Source organism: Penicillium cataractarum (assembly GCF_028827025.1).
Source record: "Penicillium cataractarum strain IBT 29864 chromosome Unknown utg000009l, whole genome shotgun sequence".
Classification (NCBI taxonomy): domain Eukaryota; kingdom Fungi; phylum Ascomycota; class Eurotiomycetes; order Eurotiales; family Aspergillaceae; genus Penicillium; species Penicillium cataractarum.
The window spans coordinates 1,627,558-1,648,440 of record NW_026622745.1 but is presented as its reverse complement, the minus strand read 5'-3'; the positions used below and the strand labels follow the sequence as shown (position 1 = coordinate 1,648,440).

Here is a 20,883-nt window from a genome sequence, read left to right as displayed (position 1 = left end):
TACTTGCTGGCCAAATAGGTTAGAAGGCCGTTAGAAACCACGGTCCGACATGCCCGAGACCGATATACGTAGTGCATTCAACTTGAGAGATGATGAGGCCCCAATGATTGCACTGTTGCGCCACAGCGCGATATCTAATTTTAGAGAATTCACACATTGGTCTTTTTGGGCGAGATTCTACGCACTAATACTAAACTGGATTTTCGGGTTACTATATCATGACAATAGCATGGCTACCTTTGGTCTCGGACTGGAATCTTGGTTCATATCCGAACTAAGTTCAGTTGCACCCCCTTCACGGATTAACACTTTCCATATTGGGAAAGCACTATCCATACTTACCAAGTTTAAACCAAGACCTCATCATTACACTGCGATTCCGATAGAAATGAGTCACGAGGATTCTAAAACCATCTTCCTCACATCCACCCAGCCCTACTCATTAATCTACACTGACAATAAATTTGTTGGATAAAACTCTACTCTCTTTCAAAATGTCTACATCCGGAGACGAACTCCCATACAAACTCATCAATAACATCCCAGTCCCTCTTTTGCGATCACGCGACGACTGGCCGATGTGGAAGGAGTACATTGAGAAAACTGCCAAGATTTGTGGCGTTTGGGAATATTGTGACCCAGCCATCGATGAAGACGAACATCTAGAACAGAAGGCTACTCTTTCTGAGCCTACGTTTAATGCAGTTCGCCCAGATGCATGTTCAATCACGGACCTTGATGATGCGGATTTCAAGAAGCTCCGCGCAATGGTCATAGAGTACAGAGCGAAGAAGATTGAATCGACCAGCGAGAAAAGGCCATTGACGCCATCGAGGAGCTTATTTACGCCTCAGTTTCTGGGAAATATAAAAAATACATTGATTTCGAGACTCCATACTACCAGTTGACGGCGCTCGACAAATTTGTCAGCAGCCCATCTGCTGATGATATCAATGCGATATCTTCGGAATGGCTCGCACTCCAGCAGCTGGGAGAGAAATCTGATATCCAGGAGTATGTAACTCGCTGGAAAGAGCTCTTCAAGAAATGCCTCGATCTTAAGTTGGTGGATGGCTCTCAAGATGAAGCTCTGGGAAAGAGTTTGATGGATTCTCAGGACCCAGCTACGATGTGGAAGGCTCTCCAGTTCCAGAGTTGGTTCGTGAAGCCCGAACTCTCGGAATTTGATACAGATGATACGTATACTTGGGGCCCAGCACCGGAGCTCAATAGCGAATCTGATGATAAGAGCCAAAAGGAGGACGAGGACTACGATGATTCCTGGACCAGTGAAGCGGTGGAACATTCAGACGATGAAGGTGAAGACACGTTTCAAACATGGGGGCAATGATGTCTAGTCGAAGTCTTTGCTTATCTTTGCTGAAATGATATGCTGCTGAAAATACATTCAAGGTGGACGTTGCAGCGCAGAACAATCGTCGCTAGCTTTGACAGGTAGAACTGGCGTTGTTCAACAACCGTTTGCAAATTAAAACAATGTTCTTGCTTCTGTTAGCATTCAATGAAGATTATAAGTAATGATGGCCCTTATGTCTAGTTTATCTATCATGCCGAGTACATTATATGCGAATTCTAGAAACTTTTTGATCTCTTTGCGGCCCTAGGTTTGGGCATACTCCAGAGACTCCTGGTCCATATCATGCATTCCTCTGCTCTGGGGATGCCGGGTCTGAATTAAAAGACTCCACGGGTTGGGACGTCGGTTCAGAATTTTCGTCATCAGGAGTAGACTGGGGTGCTCTTTTTCGCAATTTGAGCCATAACATAGTGACTATGCATATCAAAAGGACAAACGTTGTCACAAGTGCCATAACAGTCCTACCAGGGAGTGCGGAGGCCGATGTATCAATACGTTCAATGGACCACGGGTAGCACGACGACTTGACGACGACGTACACGCCAAGGCCCACGTAAAGGAAAGGTACCACTATGTCTGCATATTTCTGAGCCAAGAGCAAAATATACTTCTGCTTCATAATCAGGAACGCGACAAGGCACCACGCTCCTAGTAAGATGTAGTATGTAACGACATACACTGCTATTTCCGCTCCCTTTGCTTGCGAAAATAATGGTATATATGTCCCGATATTGTCTCCGCCGTTCATCACCGTGATGATTGAGACTTTCAAAATACTCTTCGCCCCGGCAAAATCTGATTTTTCTGTCTCTTCTGTCTTGGCCGGGAAGAGAAGATCAAACAACTTCCAGATTCCTAGCAGCAGTGGCAGCAGACCCAGGAATCCAATAGGTTCAGAGGGAAGTACTAGCGAGACACCGAAACCAATCATGCTGACGATGATGATTACCGTGAATCCGATATATTGGCCGATAGTAATCTTGAGAGGGGTCACAGCTTTGCTGGTGGATGCCTCTGCAAAGAAGGTGGCCAAGACGAACATGTCGTCGATATTGGTGATGGCGAAGGAACTGCATGCTGTTCCAATTGATTTTCCGAACTGCATAGTGCAGCGGATTGGCGATCAGCGCTTCAGAGTGCTGAGGCAGGCTGATTCGTACTCGCATAGGGTTTGTGCCTCGTTAGCCCAAGGACGGCGGTTGTATCAGGCTAGAGGATAGAAGTTCCTTTCCTAGTCTGGAAAAATAACTTTAAACACTCGGAAGACAGACTGAAGCAGTGTTGTCAAAAAAGTCGGACTTTCTCAAACCCAAGGCTGCCCCAAATGTCCCGTACCGGCGGTGGTGCGACTAGCGCTTGGTCCGTGCTTCATCACATATTGCATAAGTAAGAAGGCTAAACCCATCTAACTGAAGGGGATCATTTACGAACTTCTGCTTTGGTTCAGTCTGCGACTTCACGAGTACGCCTACTATTAACAATTTTCACTGAGGCTGCTGGCACCTGGTCATATAGGATTACTTCGGGACTTTGCAATTATATTACTGCGAAATTCGTACACTACGCAAGAAGCGAGTTTCTCGCCCCCACAGCCTCCTTGGCTCTATACCTAGGGTGATATTTTGTCTCTACATTGCTAGACTGAGACGAAGCAAGAAGTAGTATTAAAGCAATAAATTAAACTAGATTTGTTTTCGCATAAACAAAGGCCAATGATCTTTAAATGTTTTTCTGAACGCCCATCAGATTACCGCTAGTCCAAATGTGGTAATCTATCTGCCATTGGAAGTGTAGAATTGAGCTTTCGCGTAGGTGCCAGCGGTGCCGTGGTCATTGTATGAGGCTATCTGCCTCGACTGGAGATACCTTGTCATGTGCTTAAATATAAAAGTGATGTAAGGTTGAGTTACCAGCCTGAAAGTGGTGATGTCTGAAGACCTAAGCGATAAAACATGCGAGAAGGTTCATCAATTCAGTTGTAGAAGGCCAGGTATTATTACTAGGTACATAAAAAACCAGTTACTTCACCTCAAATCCATTCATGGATACTAGGTTTGGCGTATCGTGTTATTTCGGGTTGAAAGAGGACCTCTCCGTTTCCCGACATGAAAGGCAATAAAGGGCCGTACCGCAGTTGAACTCATGAAAGTTAGCTTTGTTTGGGACCCGTTCACAAGCAAATCCGTCTATAGGGGTTATATAAGATCTCATCATGACGTTTCGACTGGAAACCGATGACACGCAGCAACTCCGAACATTCCCCATTTCTGAATCAAAAGCATCAACGAGACCTCTATTCTATCAACCATGACACAAAAAAGGGATATCAACTCTCACAAGGGGACACTTGGTTCCAGTTTTCTTTGGTCAGCCGACGACTGGCGCTCATGGAAGAACCACATCCAACAAGTTGCCAAGAAATCGAAAATATGGGACTATTGCAATCCCGAAACGGAGAGAGCAGATTTGCCGATCCTGAAAGAACCAGAAGAGCCGACTATTTGCTCCGTTAGATCTTTAGCCGAGTCTCTTGTCGATCTTGATTTATCTGATTTCACCAACCTCCACTCTCTCGCTTCGAAGTACAAGGCGGACCTGGCTACCTACCAACAGAAGCGACACGCCTTGGAAGATCTCTCGAATACGATCGCGGAGACTATCTCCACCGAATACAGACGTCTTCTCCAGGATGTACACGGCCAGCCTTACGAGCAGTTGAAGATACTCTCGGGTATCTTTGACCATCCGCCACGGGCGACACTGAAAAAGCTTCAATCAGACTGGAGTGCTCTTCAAAACCTTGGGGCTTCATCTGACGTGCAGAATTATGTTCGGCAATGGCAAAATCTCTACCAGCAGTGTGTGGACTAGAACTTTGTTCTTCCTCAAGGTCGAGAAAACAGTTTCCTCAGGGAGAGGGCGTTCTTCGAATCCTTGATACCCCCCGACGAGCAGACCGAAGCGTACCAGCGAATTCTCACCTTCCAGCCCTGGTTCGATAGTACTCTTTTCTCCACGTTCCTCGACGAAGGGAAGGACCAAGGGAGCAAAACCAAATGATATCGGAGGCTACAAAGTAGCATGCAGACCCCTCTGTACGCTTAGCTGCAGAGAATAGCTCTATTGCTCAACATAGACAAACCCCCTAAACAACCACTTCAAATCATTTAAACCTTGCAAATTATGTCAAAAGTCTGAATTATCCATCAGAATGTGTACTTCTATTTATTCCAAATCAAGCAAAAACTCAAAACTAACCGAGAATATCCCGGAGCAAAAGCCGAATCAATCATGAAGATTCCACAGTCCACGCGAAAGGATCTCCACCACCAAAAAGCGAACTAACGAGACCAGAAGCGCGCCCCCCAGTGCAAATCCACCCGAATTAGCCCTTAGCCCCTTTTGGGCAGAAGCACGGTCCACTTAATGTGTAAAAGACCCCATTCAGAACCTCAAATTCGGCACGGACCCGACGCCTTCGACACCGCCCAAATATTGCTATTGTTGATGGACACGCAGCCCGCCGATCTGTCCGCGTAGAACCAGAAAAACAGAAGCTGTGGATGGACTACGGATGTCCTTATCAAGACTGTGCACGGTTCCTTCCGGGCACGCGAGGATACGCACTAAGCGAGGGGCGGACGGGATTGTATTGTAGTGGTGTAAGATTTTACTATATGGACTGGTAAGCACCACTAAGGACCAGTGTGTTTTGAGAATGGCGACAGGGGGGGTCTTTTAGGTAACAGTAGCGTTATGGGGACTATGTTTAACTTTTTTCCCCCTTCGTTTCTCCGTACAGTGCCGACCTGCTCCGCCACGACTCCACAGTTTTATACCGTACAAACTAAACGGCATAGCCGAAGGAACCGTAATTCTTTCTACACAAGTTACGTGCGATTTAAACGTTGATATACTGGACTTTATTAAAGGCTGAAGAATATGAAGATCGTCCTTTGGCCCCGACCCCTTTCTGGTCTCGCCGTCATCAAATGCCCAACCATGTGCGAGTGGGTCTAACCACCGAAAAGCTCTGGTATGAGCCATGGTTTGCATCGTCAGATCGGGCTACTGCCACAGCTTGGCGGAACAAGTGACACGTTCGGTTTGTGCACCAATCCGTGGACGCGGGGTCCCAAGGCCGCAGTATTGGGGCTGGTATGACGCTATGTTGTAGATGACTAGGTGTCACGGGAATATGGATCTGATAGATCTGTCCAGAGGAAATTAGATTGGATCAGATCGAGGAATACGAGGTTTTGGGGGGCTATAGAAGTGATGAGATCATGAATAAAAACGGAGGATTGCTGGGTTGAGATGCAATGTGTAAAGTGATATGTGAGCCACCCAAGTATATCCAAGTAACTGCGAAACCAATGTAGAAGATAATAATATCAGATGCAAGATCAATGAATGACAGAAAAAAATGACAAGGGGAGTTTTAAGACTCGCTGGTGACAACAATGCAGGGGGTATTGGAACGAATGAACACGATGGCCGCCCAAACATGACAATAAGAAAAGAAGAAAGTAATGTAGGCAAAGCTACATAAAGAAGCAGATGCACTAGACGGATTGCACCGATAGAGACCAAAGCACAAATCTAGCGACTCCGCTTCGAATAACCTCCCGGATTCCCAGCCGCCGGTCGCTTCTGTCCAGAGCCCATCTGACCCGATCCTGATGCTGCACCTGCACTGGCCGACTCAGTTTGTCGGATCAAGGCCCCCAGCCGAATGAGGAACTGCTTCGGCGCCCGATTGACCTCAATCTTACTCCGAATATCCAGCAGCTTGGGGATATGCTGTGCAAGATCAGAGGGAGGAAGGGCAAACAGCGCATCGATGACGAACAGCTCCGCGTCAGGGTCCAAATTCATATCATCGGACCCAATGAGCAAGTGGTAGAGATTGCGCTGATCCTCATCTTCACCATGAAAGGAGGCCCGGCCCCAGGTATTGCCCTCCAGCGCATCCTTGTTGCGCGCGGCAATCGCTTCGAGAATGGAGACGAGGGCTTTCGCGGCACCTTCGGAACCGTACGGCGCGCGGAGGGCAATGTTCGCGTGGATACGAGAGACTGAGCGGCGTAGCTGTTGAACAACTTCATCTACCTCAAGTGGTCCTCTGCCAGGGCTGCTGGAGTCTGAAGGGCATTCCCCAGTCGCACAGTAGCGGTCGAAATCGGCCAATAGTCGACGCAATTGCTCCTGCACCTTGTCAAAGTAGATCGCCGCGCAGGCACCGGAGGGCATCGCCTTGCACATGCTCGTGAAAACGCTGTCATCGTGAACTGCGAGCCGGAAGATGGTCGCCTCAAAGTCACCCTGAACCACGCATTGTTCCGGAGTCCGCGTCTGCGCCGTCGTTTCGACCAGATCCTGACGGAAGTCCTCGGGCAGAACCTTCGGACTGAATGCAGAGAGGACGTCTCGTACTTTTTCGGCACGCGTCATACCTGTAGTTCTCCCATCACCCTCAACGCGAAGGTACGGCCATTTGAGCCGATCTGCTACCGCTTCTAGCTGACCATTTAGGAGGTCCTCGATGCGCGGACGCACACGGGGCCGGCCATCGTGGGAAAGAGCTAACTCCGTCGAGGCAGGATCAGGAAGGAAGCAGCCATGGAGCTGATCGAGGAGCCACTGTAAACGGGAATCAATCAGTAACCAGGGCTTGGCCTATTTGTCGGGCTCGATCCCCAAACTCTCCAATCCTCACTTACGAAGATGTGGTGACAAGCCACCCCGGGTCGACTTTGGAAGGTCGTACAGGTACAAGTAGGCGGACCAGGCCCAACGTGTACTCGCGGTCGATCGAGGAGTTGAAAGTCATAGCCCGAGGATGAAGCACCGCAATTGACGACTTCGAATTGGCCCGTCAAACCTAGCATAGCCTTGGCCTCGGATTCGGTATCCAAGTGTCTCAAATCATAAGTGATCCCAGATCGCGTCCGGACGATCGACGCGCGAGTAGACTCCTCCTCACTGCTCTCGTCCTCTTCGTCATCCTCGTCCTCGTCCTCTTCCTCCTCACTCGAAGTCTCTACAGGAGAGTCATCGCCCTCTTGATTCCCACGATCACTGTCGTCATCGTTGCCGGAAGGATCTGGACGCCCCGCCACGCGAGCGGTCCGGGACGATTGGGCACGAGTTTCAGGCATAGTCTGACCGATTGACAGCCTGTGAAATTGTCTCGTCGGGGGTGCCATGACCGATCGAGGCCAACAAGGGGGCGGGGGACACCGACGAGAATTGGCAGCAAAATTTGGGCATCAACCGAGGGGGCAAGAAGGAGAAAGGTGTAGTGTAGTGGCCCAGTGGATTCGACAAGATCAAATGCTTCGACTTAAGCTGGAGAGTTCTTCCGACCCATGGACGGAAGCGGGTACTCTGAACCATGGAACGGCCCTCCCGCCTTAAATAAGTTGAAGGAGGAGGGTCCTGGTCAAGCTACCAGTCCAACTCGATAATATCCCCTATAACCCACGATGATTTTCGTCATCCGAGGCCGCATCTGCACGCTCCTGTGCTCGCTGTGCTCCCGTAATGGGCGCATGACGGGGAAGCCCGAACTGGATTTTGAACAAAGACCGTGACGGGATTCCCGAGAGAACAGAGGGCGGGGGAAATGATGGGCCAGGGAAAGAGGAGAAAAAAAATCAACTAAACACAACAGGCCGGAAATTAAACACCAAGGGGGAAATCTCGATTGTCATTAGCTCGATGCAAAGAAACTGTGGAATTTTCCAACGGCGCTTAAGGTAGGGTCTAAAAGAGACCAGGGTATAGGGGAACAGGTGGCCGCGAAGGGATGATGTCTTAACAAGGCCGAACCGTTTGACTATGACCTTGTACAGAGACGGATCAGCATCACTGCGCGGCGCACAGACGCCCGCTAATAAGGAGGGTCGTTGGGGAATGGACAGATCTGGGGCCCTTGGTGGCTTGGGCTCCGAAAGGAGCGGATAGGAGAACGAGAAGACAAGACGCTATCTCGCAAGCCTTGGAAGTACTGGTGTGTTGGTGCTTTCCCTGAACGGAGAGATGTCATCAAGCAATGTCAGTAGCTTGGATTGACCACCATTTGATGAGCATATCTATACCCTCTTCCGCATTGGAAATGGCCCCGATTCTACAGTTCTTCCAGGTTGGGCTGCACGCCGGAGGGGGCGTAGGCGGCGCCGTTGGGCCAACCTGGCGAACAGATTCATGGCCTCAACTCGGGTACGACAAAGGGGGAAAGAATGCTCAAAATGCAGACACCACATAGGTGGAAAAGAGCGACGATAATGAAGAACTATCGTCGATAGCATGGGCATACGCACACCAGGTAGTCTTGGCCCAACGACGATCTCTGCTCCGCCGCTTAGGCGCAGGCCCAAATTGCTAGTCCGCGATCGCCGTCGACTGGGTCCGGGAGTGAGAGTCTCGAACCTTTCCCCCCCCTTTCCGATCACCAGCATGGCGTCACACCTGACCCGCTCATCGTATCGTGTTGATTCTTAATTGCTCATTCCAAATATACCTGATCTAGGGGATGAATGCAACTGAACTCGCTTTCATTTGGGGCCGATAGAAAGGTATAGACGTCAATGCTTTAGGTTTGGCGGTAGGGCCACGCGACAAAGTTCTGGTCATGCTGCAAGGGGACCCTAGGATCGATCGATCTTCAAACAAGAATGTGTGGTCGAAGCTCCTTCCAAGTTGAGATAAGACACGTTGCATAGAAGCAGCCTGGATCTCAACATGACGGGGAAAAAGTGGAGTACACTGTTAAGGTCGCAGAACGAGTTCATCGGAGTCGCAGGATCATTTTCTCCACTGTGACCGAGGACAAGGAGTTGGTGATTTACACGAGCACCTTGCATATAGCCTCGGAATCCATTGGCAGAGGATCACCGATCTCGAGCAGTGGCATAGCACGAAGGAGGGGGGTTAGGACAGGTGGGGTGGGCGACTGCGGGCGAACTGTGCACTATCGCACTATCTGCTTCGGCCGATGTGCCGTTAACTTTCTTTTCTGATCAATCTGGACATCTAGTGTAGGGGGCATAGCGAATCCGAATACGCCTGGGGAAGTGCTGTGCAGCACAGGAGGGCCCCGCTGGCGTGGGCATTGGGTTTGAATTAGCTCTTGGCCTGGAGAGACTCTTTCCACCCTGGTTCATGACTGGAGCCACATGCCCCGCTTGTCTGTTGAACAAGATGGAGACGGAGACATCCATGACAGCTGTTGAGCGGTGGTCAAAGCAGACTTCGTGCGCAGCAGGGCTGATCGACAAGCATCTGGCGTCTAATCGCTCGAGTTGGCCCCATGGCCGCCAATCACTGAGGGCGGGCGCCTAAAAATTGTGCCTTGTCTGCATGCCTTCGGATTGTTTTCACACCTCAAGGCGTGGAAACGGCGACTTTCCCCAGAGGAAATCGAGACGTTTTGGCTGTTGAGGTTGTTGAATGAGGTCGTCCGTGCGTTGGATTCTTCGCAGAATCGAATCACTTGACTGGCGAACCCTGCTCGTTGTGCAGCCACAGTTGGTGGCGTGACTGATAGGTTCGTATCGTTGGAGGATCAAAAGAGTTGGTGCTTCTCATCCTGCGAGGTTTCGTCATCGCATGGAAGCGAGTGGTTGGATACTTTCTTGAAAAGGTTGCTGTGCTCGAAAGATGGTAACCATCACAACAAAAACAGCTAAAATGTTCGTGCGACGTGGGGAAAAGTACTCCGGTGGACACTTCTGCTACTACTGTACTTGTTGTTGGCCTGTGCATTGCCCACTCTTGCCAATCGACCACTTCAATGACATCGACAACCATATCTGTACCCACGACTTCCTATGGGCAAAGGGGTTGCTACGGATAGGTGCTCCCCTAGCAACTTTGTTGAAGAAAAAAAAATGCTCTAAGTATCCAGAGGGCCCTGGCCAGTGGACATAATAATATGCATACGAAAATTGTATATCCAGAAGTCGCGAGACTACACAAGTAAATGATAACGAGAGGGTATCCATAGTGTGAAATCAAGATCAAAACAGCACTATAAGGGCTGTCAAAGCAGAGAATTTAAGTGCAGAGCGATGCAATAGCGCGAATAAAAAATAAGCATGCGCATATGAACGAAGGGTATGTCAGACGTAAGGAAATTCATCGCTTCATGAGTTGCACTCATAGCGTCAAAAACTACACCAACCCAATTTCAGAACAAGACCAGGAATTATTGGTCCGCTCTGGCTGCATTGCGCTTTTTGGCATCCTCCAGCGCTTTACGCAGCCTCTCTTTGTGTTCCGCCTCTGGGTCCACCGCAGGTCGACTAGCCGGAGGTGGGGTGGGAGTTTGACTGGGCGCAATAGTTGCAGGGCGAAGTTCCAACGGCAGCATATTAGCTGGCCGATTCGCTGGGACTGCCTCCTCGGGCGCAGGTGCCGCCGGAGGACTTGGAGACTTGGTTGGAACCCGTACGGGAGGAGGAGCAGGAGCCGGAGCCGGAACCTTGGGCTTAGGAGTCTTCTTCAAACCCTCAAGCAAGCGCTGAGTAGTAGACTCGATCTCCTGCGGGCCCTTTTGGATGCTCTGCAGCTTGGTATCCAAATCTGCTTGAAGAATTGCATCTTCTTTCTTTTTCTCCATCTCAAGCCGCTGGAAGATATCCGGTTCCGAGTCCGCATATCGCGCTTCGGCGACGGAGACGTTGTAGTCGGCGTCGTTGAGGGCTACTTCCGCAACCGCGGAGCTCCGGAGAATCGCCTCCGAATCTTTGCAAAGCGACGTCGCGAACGTCGCCGCGGACTTGAGGATCTGTTCGACTTCAGAATCCGGCAGGTTGGAGGCATGGAGGATCGTGGGGTCTAGCCGGGCTGCTTTGGTCGCAAGCTCGTCCAGGAGGCTCTGATTCATACCTAGCCCGTGCAGGATCGCGTCATCGAACGAGTCCATCAGCCGATTGGCTCGGTCGTCACGATCCTTGGCCGCCTCCAAAATGTTCCGCTTCTCCATACGGTCAAAATCCCCATCCAACTTGCGAAGGCTAGCCATGTCTCCCATGAACACGAGGGGCCGGCGCTCAGCCTTTTTGCGACGACGCTCACAGTCCAGGGCAATCTCGAGCCTCTTCTGGAAACGAATCTCGAGCTTGCTGTGGATATCATTGACCAATTTCATGGTCACCGATGGGCTGCATTGCTCAACTGGCGAGCTCTTCCCCTTTTGATCTCGATCCAGTTGATTAAGTGCCGACTCGTAGGATTTGCGGAGCAACGAAATTTCCTTCTTCAGACGCTCATCTAGAGGGTTGAACACTTGTTCGATGAAATCATCGACCTCCTCTCGCTCCTCATCCAGCTGAATGCGAGCTTCACTTTGGCGGAAATCCTCTTCCAGTGTGTTGATATCAGCATACCCAATCTCCTTGCCATTAAAGAGATCATCGATCTGAGCCTCAGACTCCTCCTGACGAGAGTTGCGTTCCTGGTCTAGTTTAGACCGGCGTTCTGATGCGGAACTCTCCCATTTATCCACTGTTTCTTGAATGTACGAAAAGTCATCTGGAAAGGGTTCCAGCTCTTTCCGAGTTGTGATATGCCACGAACTTTCAGATTGCTTGTCCAGGGGAGTCCAAACCATGGCACGAAGATCTTCTACCGGGTCATCAGATCGTCGCCCTTGCCGAAGAGGCGCCGGAAGCAACGGGGTTGTGATGGTTGCCCGGCGATCTGATTTTTGATAGGCGCTGCTCTTACCACGAATGAGGCCAAGGAAGGTCTCATTGTGTTCATCGGTAGCCGGAGACGTTGGAATAGTGTCGGACCTTGATCGAAGTATAGGTGGAGGAACGTTTGACATGATTCGCCCGCTCACGGCTGAAGCTTGTCGAAGTTCAGAGTAGGCCTGATATGCCGGGCGATCAAAAGTCAGGTTGTCTGAGCCACGCTGGGGGCCTTCAGTGTACTGGAAAGGTGTATAGATTGGTCGCGGGGGATTTGTCATGAGCGGCTCAACTTCCTGATTTTGAAGGACATCGTCTAGCGAGAACTGCCTTGAAGGAGTCTTGACAAGACGTTCGGTAGGAACCTCACCCGATGGAAGCGCTGAGAGCTTGGGTGTCCATTGAGAGGCGTGGCGGGCTCGTTTGGCGAGAAGGGGTCGACCTCCTGCACTATATTCGCTGGCTGTATCATCGACGTCGTTTCCGTCATCTGTATTTGTTGTGGTTGGAGATCGAACTTTTTCTGAATCCACCGGGATCAGCCCGGATTCAATTGCTGGCTTGCCATTGTCCGAGACAGGAGACGACCGTTTTTGGGTTATCTCGGAGATACGAGGGGCTGGCTGGGCATCCTGCGGATCATGTTCGATATTATAAAGGATCTCACGAAGCTTGGTCTCCTTGGCCGTGAAGGCAGTGAAGATCTTGTAGCGCTCCTCGTCCGAGTCAGCCACTGCCTCTTTGCGTAGCATTGCAATATAGCGCGTCAAAGAAGACTTGAACCATGGATCGAGATCCTCGTACGGATCTGGTTCTCTAGGAGCTACGGTGGTTGGCCGCGCCTCTTCGGGTTGAGCAGGTACTGGAGCAGGACTTGATAAAACCCTCGAATCTTGAGCAGGAGGCGGGCTGCTTTGTGCTGGCAGAGCGACCGCAACCGGAGTGGCTCGATGACTCTGAGGTGGGAGATCTGACTGCACTGCCTTGGATGGAGGCGACAATGGCTTCACCCAGGCATCAATGACATTGTCTATGCTGTCGGCACGACCCCCAAATGAAGAAACACCAGAGCTAACGCTGTCCACCCGAGTCGGGAAACCGGCCTGCGGACCACCATGCGTACTTGCAGGGCTGATCGGTGACATTGAATCATTCCTCCGTGAATGATCTGCTTGATAAACCTGTGCCGGCGGTGGCTGCGCTGTATCTACCCGCGGCGGGAGGGGCGCGTTTGCTGGGACGGTAGCCGCGGGATGTGGCATTCCAGTTGAGTATCCCGGAGGAGTTGTGATTGAATCGGGTGATTGAAGTAGGTTATACGTTGGAGTTTCGGGCGGAGGTGGAGGCCTCCTAGGTGGAAACCACGGGCCATCATCGAATTCCCCTGGCGTTGGTCCCAAATGCTCCCAATCGGAGGGTGTGCCTGGCCCCAAAGCTGAGGGGCCCGCTGGGGCTACATTGGTATTGATAGGAGTACTCCCGGGGAATCCATATGAGCCCTGTGTCGCGGCCGGGCCTGCACCTTGCGCGAGCAACGGAGGCCGTTCCGGCAGGTGCTGAACGGGCGGCGGGGTTGGCTGGTATCCTTGAGGTTTTTTGGGAGGCGGGGGCGGAACGGGAGATGGAGCTGGAGCTGGAGCTGGAGCCGGAGCTACATGCTCTGTATAGGGTGGTGGGGTAGTTAATGAGGACGACGGAGGCTGAGCATCTGAGAAAGATTCGACAATATGCGTCGGCAGCGGAGGGGAGATGCTGTTGTTTATGGGCAGCGTTTGCGGCGGCGCATAGGCATAAGGTTGCTCGTTGGTACTTGATGGCCGAGGCTATTCAGATATGGGTGGTCAGTTGTGGAATGCTAGACAGCTTCAACCAAGCTCTATGCACTTACCGGCAAAGGAGGCGGAGCATAAATCGGATGTTGTTGCTGGTTGTACCGCACACCCCAAGTTCTCGGATCCCCACCAGGCCCTGTCACAGGTGACGTGCCTGCATTCGCTGAGGAGTTTGAGATCGGGCCGTATGTTGCCGGGCTATATGCGCCTGTCGTCTGCGGACGAGGTGGCGGAGGAGGAAGAGGTCCCTCTGACTGCTGGCCCACCGTGCGTCGCGGCGGCACTCGCCATTCAGGCTGCGATGGGGGATCTGGCTGAGGTCGTCCGTACATGATGGCCAAGCATCGCAGAGGTTGTGAAGAAGGTGCGAGACAGGAGAAAGGAGAGTAAAGTAACTATCGACTTCGGGAGTCCTCCTAGTGTTTCAAGAGTGTAACGCCTCCGGCCAAGGCGTCCTGGTTATTGCTGTCTTTGGGTTGGAGCGGGACGAAGTGCAACTCCGCCAGCGCCGTCTGACAAGCTCGGGTCAATTCTGCCCCACCGACTTCTCCAGAAACATCCAACTACGAACTATTAACTTCTTCGGTACTATTATTACTGCTTCGGTGATTATGAACAAGAAGGATCGTGGAGGACCAGACATGTGTATGCTAATAATAGAAAGCCTCGTCGGACTGCGCATTTCTTCTGTTATGAGGAGGATTACCACATCCCTGGTACCAGTCTCCCTCCACGAAGTATAGACTCCACCCTAACTATGCACTCGGCTTCATTCTTTGTTTGCTGATATCCCACCACAATCAAGGACAAGTCCATGATATCACGAGGCATTGCAAGGTGACAAAAAAGAAGTTATGAGAATTTCAGTTCCAAAATCTCCGTGGCCAGAAAACCGCCCATTTCAAGGTGGCCACTTGGCCCCCAGTGGAACTCTCGGACCAAAAAAAAAAATAAAAAAATAATAAAAAAATAAAAACAAAAAGCTAAGCCACCTCCTCAGATTGCACGCTTCCAATATGAATGAACGTATATTGGCTATCGTTTGAGTAGATTTGGTGAGCTGATCGCACTTTCTTGTGCTCTTTGATTTCGAGCTGCGGTAACTTGGGCGTCAGGAAAGGTGGCAGGGTGCTTGGACAGAATGACTCGATGCATGTTCTTTGTTAAATAGGAGGGTCAATACTCTCATGGAAGAATCTGCTTCCTGATGTACAAGTGACTTTGCTCTCACTGTGTATCTACCTAGAAATACCACTGGCTTCCTTTGTTCGTTTGATTTTCTTTCAAAGGACATTAGTAACAGAGCTTCTTGCCCACCTCGAAAATCTCTTCGACTATATCTGTTTCATCTTGGCCTGTAATGATCGCAAAAATATTTTGCACTTTTTACTTTGACAATTGATTCAGTGCTGCGCATGTTGCTGAGTGCTCATTCTATACTTTGAACTCCATCCTTATTCTCTCTCCAACTACCACTCAACCGACAAGCAGCATGGCAGGTAATCAACCCAAGCAAGGCAATGAAAATGAAAAGAAACCTGAAATCCAAGAGCGCGAAAGATCTTCCAAATCTGACACGCGCTTCCTCTCGCAACCTCCGACGGCGATGGTCGCTCCTCCCGATTGGCCGCCCCGGCCAGACATCTTTGACGAGGTGCTTCTACGAAAACCCATCACCCCAGAAAGAGCTCATGATGCTTATATGGCCTGGAATCTGCCTGATCAAGCCCTTGGTCAGGCCTGGAAGCAATGGGAAGCGAATAAACAGCGCCCATATCCTCGACCTCCTGACAAAGACCTGGACATTCATGTCTTGGCACACAATGTGTACGAGCATCTGATGAGCGATCCCCTCATCCCAATGGCCTGTGCGAAAGGAAAGCAAAGATCCAAAGAGCAAGGCCTTGACCAAAAGTATGATTTTTCCAAGAACATGCAGCAAACGAAACAGGCGGCTATCGACTCGGGCGGCCTTGGATACTTGAAGTTTCTCGATTTGCCCCAGCTTCAAGCAGAATGCAAAGAAAAGGGACTGGATACTTCCGGAAAAGCAGCTGATCTCAAATCCCGCATCATAAACAGCACCATGGACAAGTGGTCTGGAATGTTATTGAAGAGCGACCTTTCTCACTGGCGCGTTCAGCGATCCGAGAAGTATACTCTGGAACCCTGGAACAGGCCTAAAGCAAATGCGTTGGAAATGTACACCGCTGCAATTCAGATTAGTCCCTACAACCCGACTTACTGGGTCAGCCGTGCCTACTGTCATTATCAGCTGGAGTACTTCGATCTGGCCATCGGTGACGCCTACCGTGCACAGCTTCTCTGCGATGTGCTTGAACAATCCTCAGAGCGCAATCGGAGGCCTGGATTCTACGCACGAATTTGGGAGGCAATTGAGGCGCACTTGATGGTCCTTCCCCGTGACAAAACTGGGAAGCTCAAGCCTGAAGTTACTCGCATGCGAAAGGCGAATGGCATCAATGTTTTTGTGCCTACTCTCCAAAAATCGCTCCACGGCATCATCAGTCTTAGCCTTGCCGGACTCAACGCATGGAATGACTACCGTGATCACATGAGGATTCTCGAAACCAGGCTGGGAATGCCCGATCGAGATGTACGAGTGCCACAGCTTCGCAACATTTTGAGTGAAAAGGCCGCCCATGTCTACCGTAACCAGACTCAATACAAGAAGAAGCTCTTTTTCCACGAGCACAGTGCGGGCGCAGTTCAAGCCAGTCAACCTTATCCATTTGAGAATCAGGATCTCGATCGCACCTCCTCGTCATTCCTTGACATACTTAATCAGAATGTTTTTGACAGCACCGGCACCATGGGTAAAGACTCACCAGCCTGTCATGCTGCCAAGTCTGGTGGTATGCAGGAAATCGGTGTCTTCGCCAGAAGTGCGATCAAGCCAGGCACCATCATCCATGCAGAAGAGCCGACGATCCGAGGGCATCTCCCGCCACGGCGCTTAACCAAGGACATGCACGGAAAAGCGCATGATAAAAACCGATGTGAGAACTGTCTCAAAGAGATCAGTCCAGCAATGGTGAGACAACAGACAAAGACGACAAATAAGTGCCCATGTTCTGAGAAATGGCTGCGCCAGCCCGGCACACCCGGCCTGACATTCTGCAAACCAAGCGCAAGATCGAAGAATTCGGAAAAGAGCTGTCTGGAAATTGCACGCGAGCTCCATCATTTTAGTAGCTGCGGCAAGGACTGGCAATGGCTGTATGATGCGATGCGGCCTGTTGCCAGCATATGGAATGAGCAACAGTACATTTCCCACACAAATGAAGGACATGGAACTACGCTTATGCTTCTTCTACGCAACGTGTTTGAGATTGCGCTACATCGTCGGCAAGAGGAACCAGATGATGAAATGCGACTCAATGCGCATGAAATTGATGAGCTCCTCGTCCTTGATGGAAATAGCAAATCTTGGAGAGACAGTTGGTTCCCCTTCAACATGGCAGCGAACATCAAGGTTCCTTTCGACATCCTTGAAGCCCTGGGAGTGGATATCTTCCAGCGTCCCGAGTTTGATACATGGGTCATTCAGATCATCCTACGAAAGCTGCTGGTCAACGCTGTGCCTTGGGATCCACGGCGCCAGGGCAATGTATCCGACAGATTGGAGACTGATCGAGATAAGAAGCTGCATAGTCCAGAAGCTCAGTTTCAGCGCATGAAGAATAAAGAGCCACTCAATGATCTTGATCCGTCTTTGGCGAACTTGTACCTCTTCCCGGGGCTGAGCATGTTCAATCATTCCTGCGAGGGCTCTAATAATGCAGATTGGGGCTATGACACTGTGATACCCAACCGCGTCATCGTCTGGGCTACCAAGGACATTGCCAAGGGAGAAGAAATTCGTATCCGCTATCGAAACCACGCGATCAGATCCCATAGGCGTGCCACCCGACTCTTTGGAGGCCCATGCTGCTGTCCTCAATGTCTTAATAATTCACCACGCCCAGAAACCCCCGATGCGGAGAATTTTACTGACCAGACATTCTCCTCCTCCGAACCGGAATCCGAACCAAAGCCCCAGGAGGTCCAAAGCGGACTCTACGGCGGCGCCCGCCTTTCGTGGCAATCGACGGCTCTGAATTACGATGACACGGTAGATTCTCGAGAAGGTGACAGAGAAAAGGCCGCTCGTCAAGAACGTGCTGTTGTCGAGAATGGTAAAGTGGTGATCTACCGTGACCTTACGAGCCCAAGTCCACTGAATCCAAGGACGCGCAAGAGAAAGAGAGGCGATCTCGATGGTGACGAGAGCTGGAAGAAGAGTAAGAGAGGCGATGACAGTGCTGACAGGAGCTGGGATAGCTGGGATTCTCCGGGTAGGATCGTTGATATACATGGCAAAGAATTGAAAGTCCCCCGGGATCCGGAGAAGCGGGCGGAATTCGCTCGGAAGTACAGGGAGAAGTTGAGAAAGGGATTCGAGAAAGCGGAGGCCCAAGCGAAGAAGAAAGCTGCTGCAAAACGCAAGAAGTAGATAGAAGAGGATATTTTTCAATGTACGGCCCAGAGTGTCTTTTTTGATGTTTATTGCCAATTCATTCTTTTCCAAATATCATTTATCGGACTATCCAACTATACAGCTTAGAAGTACACGTACATCCACTCGGATATGGGCAAATCAAGAGTACAGTATCCCGTAGGCGGCCTAGGTAGAGAAGATCGACAATGATCCGGTTAAACAACTCTAACCGTGTAGCGTCCTGAATTTAACCAACTTCGACACGGAGTTAAACCAGCCAAGCTTCGTAAAAACGAGCCGCGACCCAGTCAGCATTCGGGATAACCAACAGCGACTGGCTCGATGGTATCTCTCAAAGTTCGGACTCCGGAGTTATGGTGTATAGAGGTATCACAAGTACAAGGATTAATAATGCGGTTTCATGTCAGGTTATAACCTGTTACATCATTTCCCCGCAGGACACTTGCGCCTAGAAGTATAAAGGGTTGCACTGATCACACCGCAACTCCACGAACGATTATTCTAGTTCCTGCCAGATAAATAAGAAGCGAATCCAAAGTTGCAATCCTCAATCAATAGCTCGAACATATTTCAAGAAGGAATTTACAAAGGATCGCTGTGAACAACGCTACGATGTCAGGTTTCCCCTCTGCCCCGCCGCCGAAGTCTCGCCTCGGCCGATACCGCATCCTTGCCCCCACTGCGGGTGTCAAGGTGAGCCCTCTATGTCTGGGCGCAATGAACTTTGGTGAAGGATGGTAAGTTTAGATGATAGCCCCATGGGACTATCCATTATACTCATTGTAAGATTTCCACTTCGTGGATAAAGCTAATCTTATCTATTCTAGGAAAGAGAGACTGGGTGAATGTGACAAAGAGACCTCCTTCAAGATCCTGGATACATTCTACGAGAATGGCGGCAATTTCATCGATACGTAAGACAATATCAGTCAATACCGTTAAAAGGCTGTCCACTAAAAAGTCCAGTGCAAACAACTACCAAAACGAAGACTCTGAAGCCTGGGTGGGCGAATGGATGGAAAAGCGCGGTCTGAGAGACCAGATCGTTCTCGCAACAAAGTATTCCTCGGGTTACCGAACTTATAACAAATCCGAGATCCAGGCCAACTTTGTTGGAAACAACACAAAGAGCATGAGGGTGTCCGTGAATGCTAGTCTGAAGAAGTTACGCACCGACTATATCGACCTGGTAAGATAGCGACTCCTCGTTTATCCATACACCGAGACGAAAGAAAGACTAAAATCAAGGCCAGTTGTACGTCCATTGGTGGGACTTTGCCACTTCAATCGAGGAAGTGATGACTTCACTCAATCAGCTGGTCACATCAGGCAAAGTGCTCTACCTCGGTGTCAGTGATACACCTGCATGGATAGTCAGCCGCGCAAACCAATGTACGTTCACGACCCTTTCTCATAGCCATTTCTTTTAAAAAGTCCTCACTGATGGGAATACAGACGCTCGCGATCACGGCATGCGCCCATTCTCCGTCTACCAAGGCCAATGGAACGCCGCCAAGCGCGACTTCGAGCGCGAAATTATTCCCATGTGCGCTGCTGAAGGCATGGGTCTCTGCCCCTGGGGCGCCATCGGCGGAGGCGCGTTCAAAACAGCCGCGCACCGCGAAGAGCTCGCGAAAAACGGCAACCCAGGCAGACAAGTCGAGCCGCGAGAGGTCGACGTCGCCGTGTCCAAAGTATTAGAGAGCGTTGCAAACCGGCACAACACGGTCATTACTAGCGTTGCGTTGGCATATGTGATGAGCAAAGCGCCTCACGTTTTCCCGATTGTTGGCGGCCGTAAGGTCGAGCATTTACTGGGTAATATTGAGGCGTTGGGGTTGGAGTTGACTGAGGATGATATTAAAGAGATTGAGAGTGCTTATGAGTTTGATCCTGGGTTCCCGACGACGTTCTTGTTCCGTGGGGAGAATAAGGAGGCTCATCCTGGGAACGTTTTCTGGAAGAATGCTGCGGCCAAGTTTGATTATGTTGATCTGGTGCGACCTATCAAGCCGAAGAGTCTCGATGCGTGAGAGGTCGTTTGGTGAATCCGCTAGTCATTAAAAGTCGTGACCAAAAATGCTGATTGGGGTGATGCTCAAATTAAAACGAGACAGAGAAAATATAGTGTAAATGGAAATGTCTTTTACAGCAACTCTTGTTGTAGTCTTGTGGTGGCCGTAGCCCCAGTAAATTGTTGATATCAGACTGTTTACGTGATAACAAATTTAGATTTGGAACGTTTGTTGAATTGTTCTAAACGTCGCTTTTGCACGAGTTTTTGCATATTGCACAAAGGAAAAGTTCATGACGAACAAATGAAAATCATAAAAATGACGCTAAACATGATGGATGCAGAGTTGACGCCAGAAATGCGAACGAAAGTAGCATACATGCTAAAAATGCGCTTTAAGAAGAACTCCGATGATGCAAAGTGAGAGAACGGACAAG

General features: G+C 50.2%; 7 protein-coding genes across 7 annotated transcripts; 4 read left to right on the top strand and 3 right to left on the bottom strand.

Moving 5' to 3' along the window:
- Positions 1-494: 494 nt before the first annotated feature.
- Positions 495-1,351, top strand: N7496_011198 (uncharacterized protein; the record flags this gene model as incomplete). The annotated part of the gene is made up of 2 exons (XM_056704111.1): positions 495-770; positions 809-1,351. 2 exons carry the CDS (start codon positions 495-497, stop codon positions 1,349-1,351), a joined length of 819 nt encoding a protein of 272 aa, XP_056550071.1.
- A 307-nt stretch (positions 1,352-1,658) lies between these two features.
- Positions 1,659-2,483, bottom strand: N7496_011197 (uncharacterized protein; the record flags this gene model as incomplete). Its single annotated transcript, XM_056704110.1, has 1 exon — positions 1,659-2,483. One exon carries the CDS (start codon positions 2,481-2,483, stop codon positions 1,659-1,661), a length of 825 nt encoding a protein of 274 aa, XP_056550070.1.
- Positions 2,484-3,685: 1,202 nt separating this feature from the next.
- On the top strand, positions 3,686-4,249 carry N7496_011196 (uncharacterized protein; the record flags this gene model as incomplete). Its single annotated transcript, XM_056704109.1, has 1 exon — positions 3,686-4,249. The coding sequence occupies one exon, from the start codon at positions 3,686-3,688 to the stop codon at positions 4,247-4,249; it is 564 nt and encodes a 187-aa protein (XP_056550069.1).
- Positions 4,250-5,980: 1,731 nt separating this feature from the next.
- On the bottom strand, positions 5,981-7,587 carry N7496_011195 (uncharacterized protein; the record flags this gene model as incomplete). The annotated part of the gene is made up of 2 exons (XM_056704108.1): positions 5,981-7,021; positions 7,102-7,587. 2 exons carry the CDS (start codon positions 7,585-7,587, stop codon positions 5,981-5,983), a joined length of 1,527 nt encoding a protein of 508 aa, XP_056550068.1.
- Positions 7,588-10,589: 3,002 nt separating this feature from the next.
- On the bottom strand, positions 10,590-14,242 carry N7496_011194 (uncharacterized protein; the record flags this gene model as incomplete). The annotated part of the gene is made up of 2 exons (XM_056704107.1): positions 10,590-13,901; positions 13,967-14,242. The coding sequence occupies 2 exons, from the start codon at positions 14,240-14,242 to the stop codon at positions 10,590-10,592; spliced, it is 3,588 nt and encodes a 1,195-aa protein (XP_056550067.1).
- Positions 14,243-15,402: 1,160 nt separating this feature from the next.
- Positions 15,403-18,426, top strand: N7496_011193 (uncharacterized protein; the record flags this gene model as incomplete). Its single annotated transcript, XM_056704106.1, has 1 exon — positions 15,403-18,426. The coding sequence occupies one exon, from the start codon at positions 15,403-15,405 to the stop codon at positions 18,424-18,426; it is 3,024 nt and encodes a 1,007-aa protein (XP_056550066.1).
- A 618-nt stretch (positions 18,427-19,044) lies between these two features.
- Positions 19,045-20,465, top strand: N7496_011192 (aldo/keto reductase; the record flags this gene model as incomplete). Its single annotated transcript, XM_056704105.1, has 5 exons — positions 19,045-19,169; positions 19,260-19,346; positions 19,399-19,621; positions 19,686-19,824; positions 19,888-20,465. 5 exons carry the CDS (start codon positions 19,045-19,047, stop codon positions 20,463-20,465), a joined length of 1,152 nt encoding a protein of 383 aa, XP_056550065.1.
- Positions 20,466-20,883: the final 418 nt, after the last annotated feature.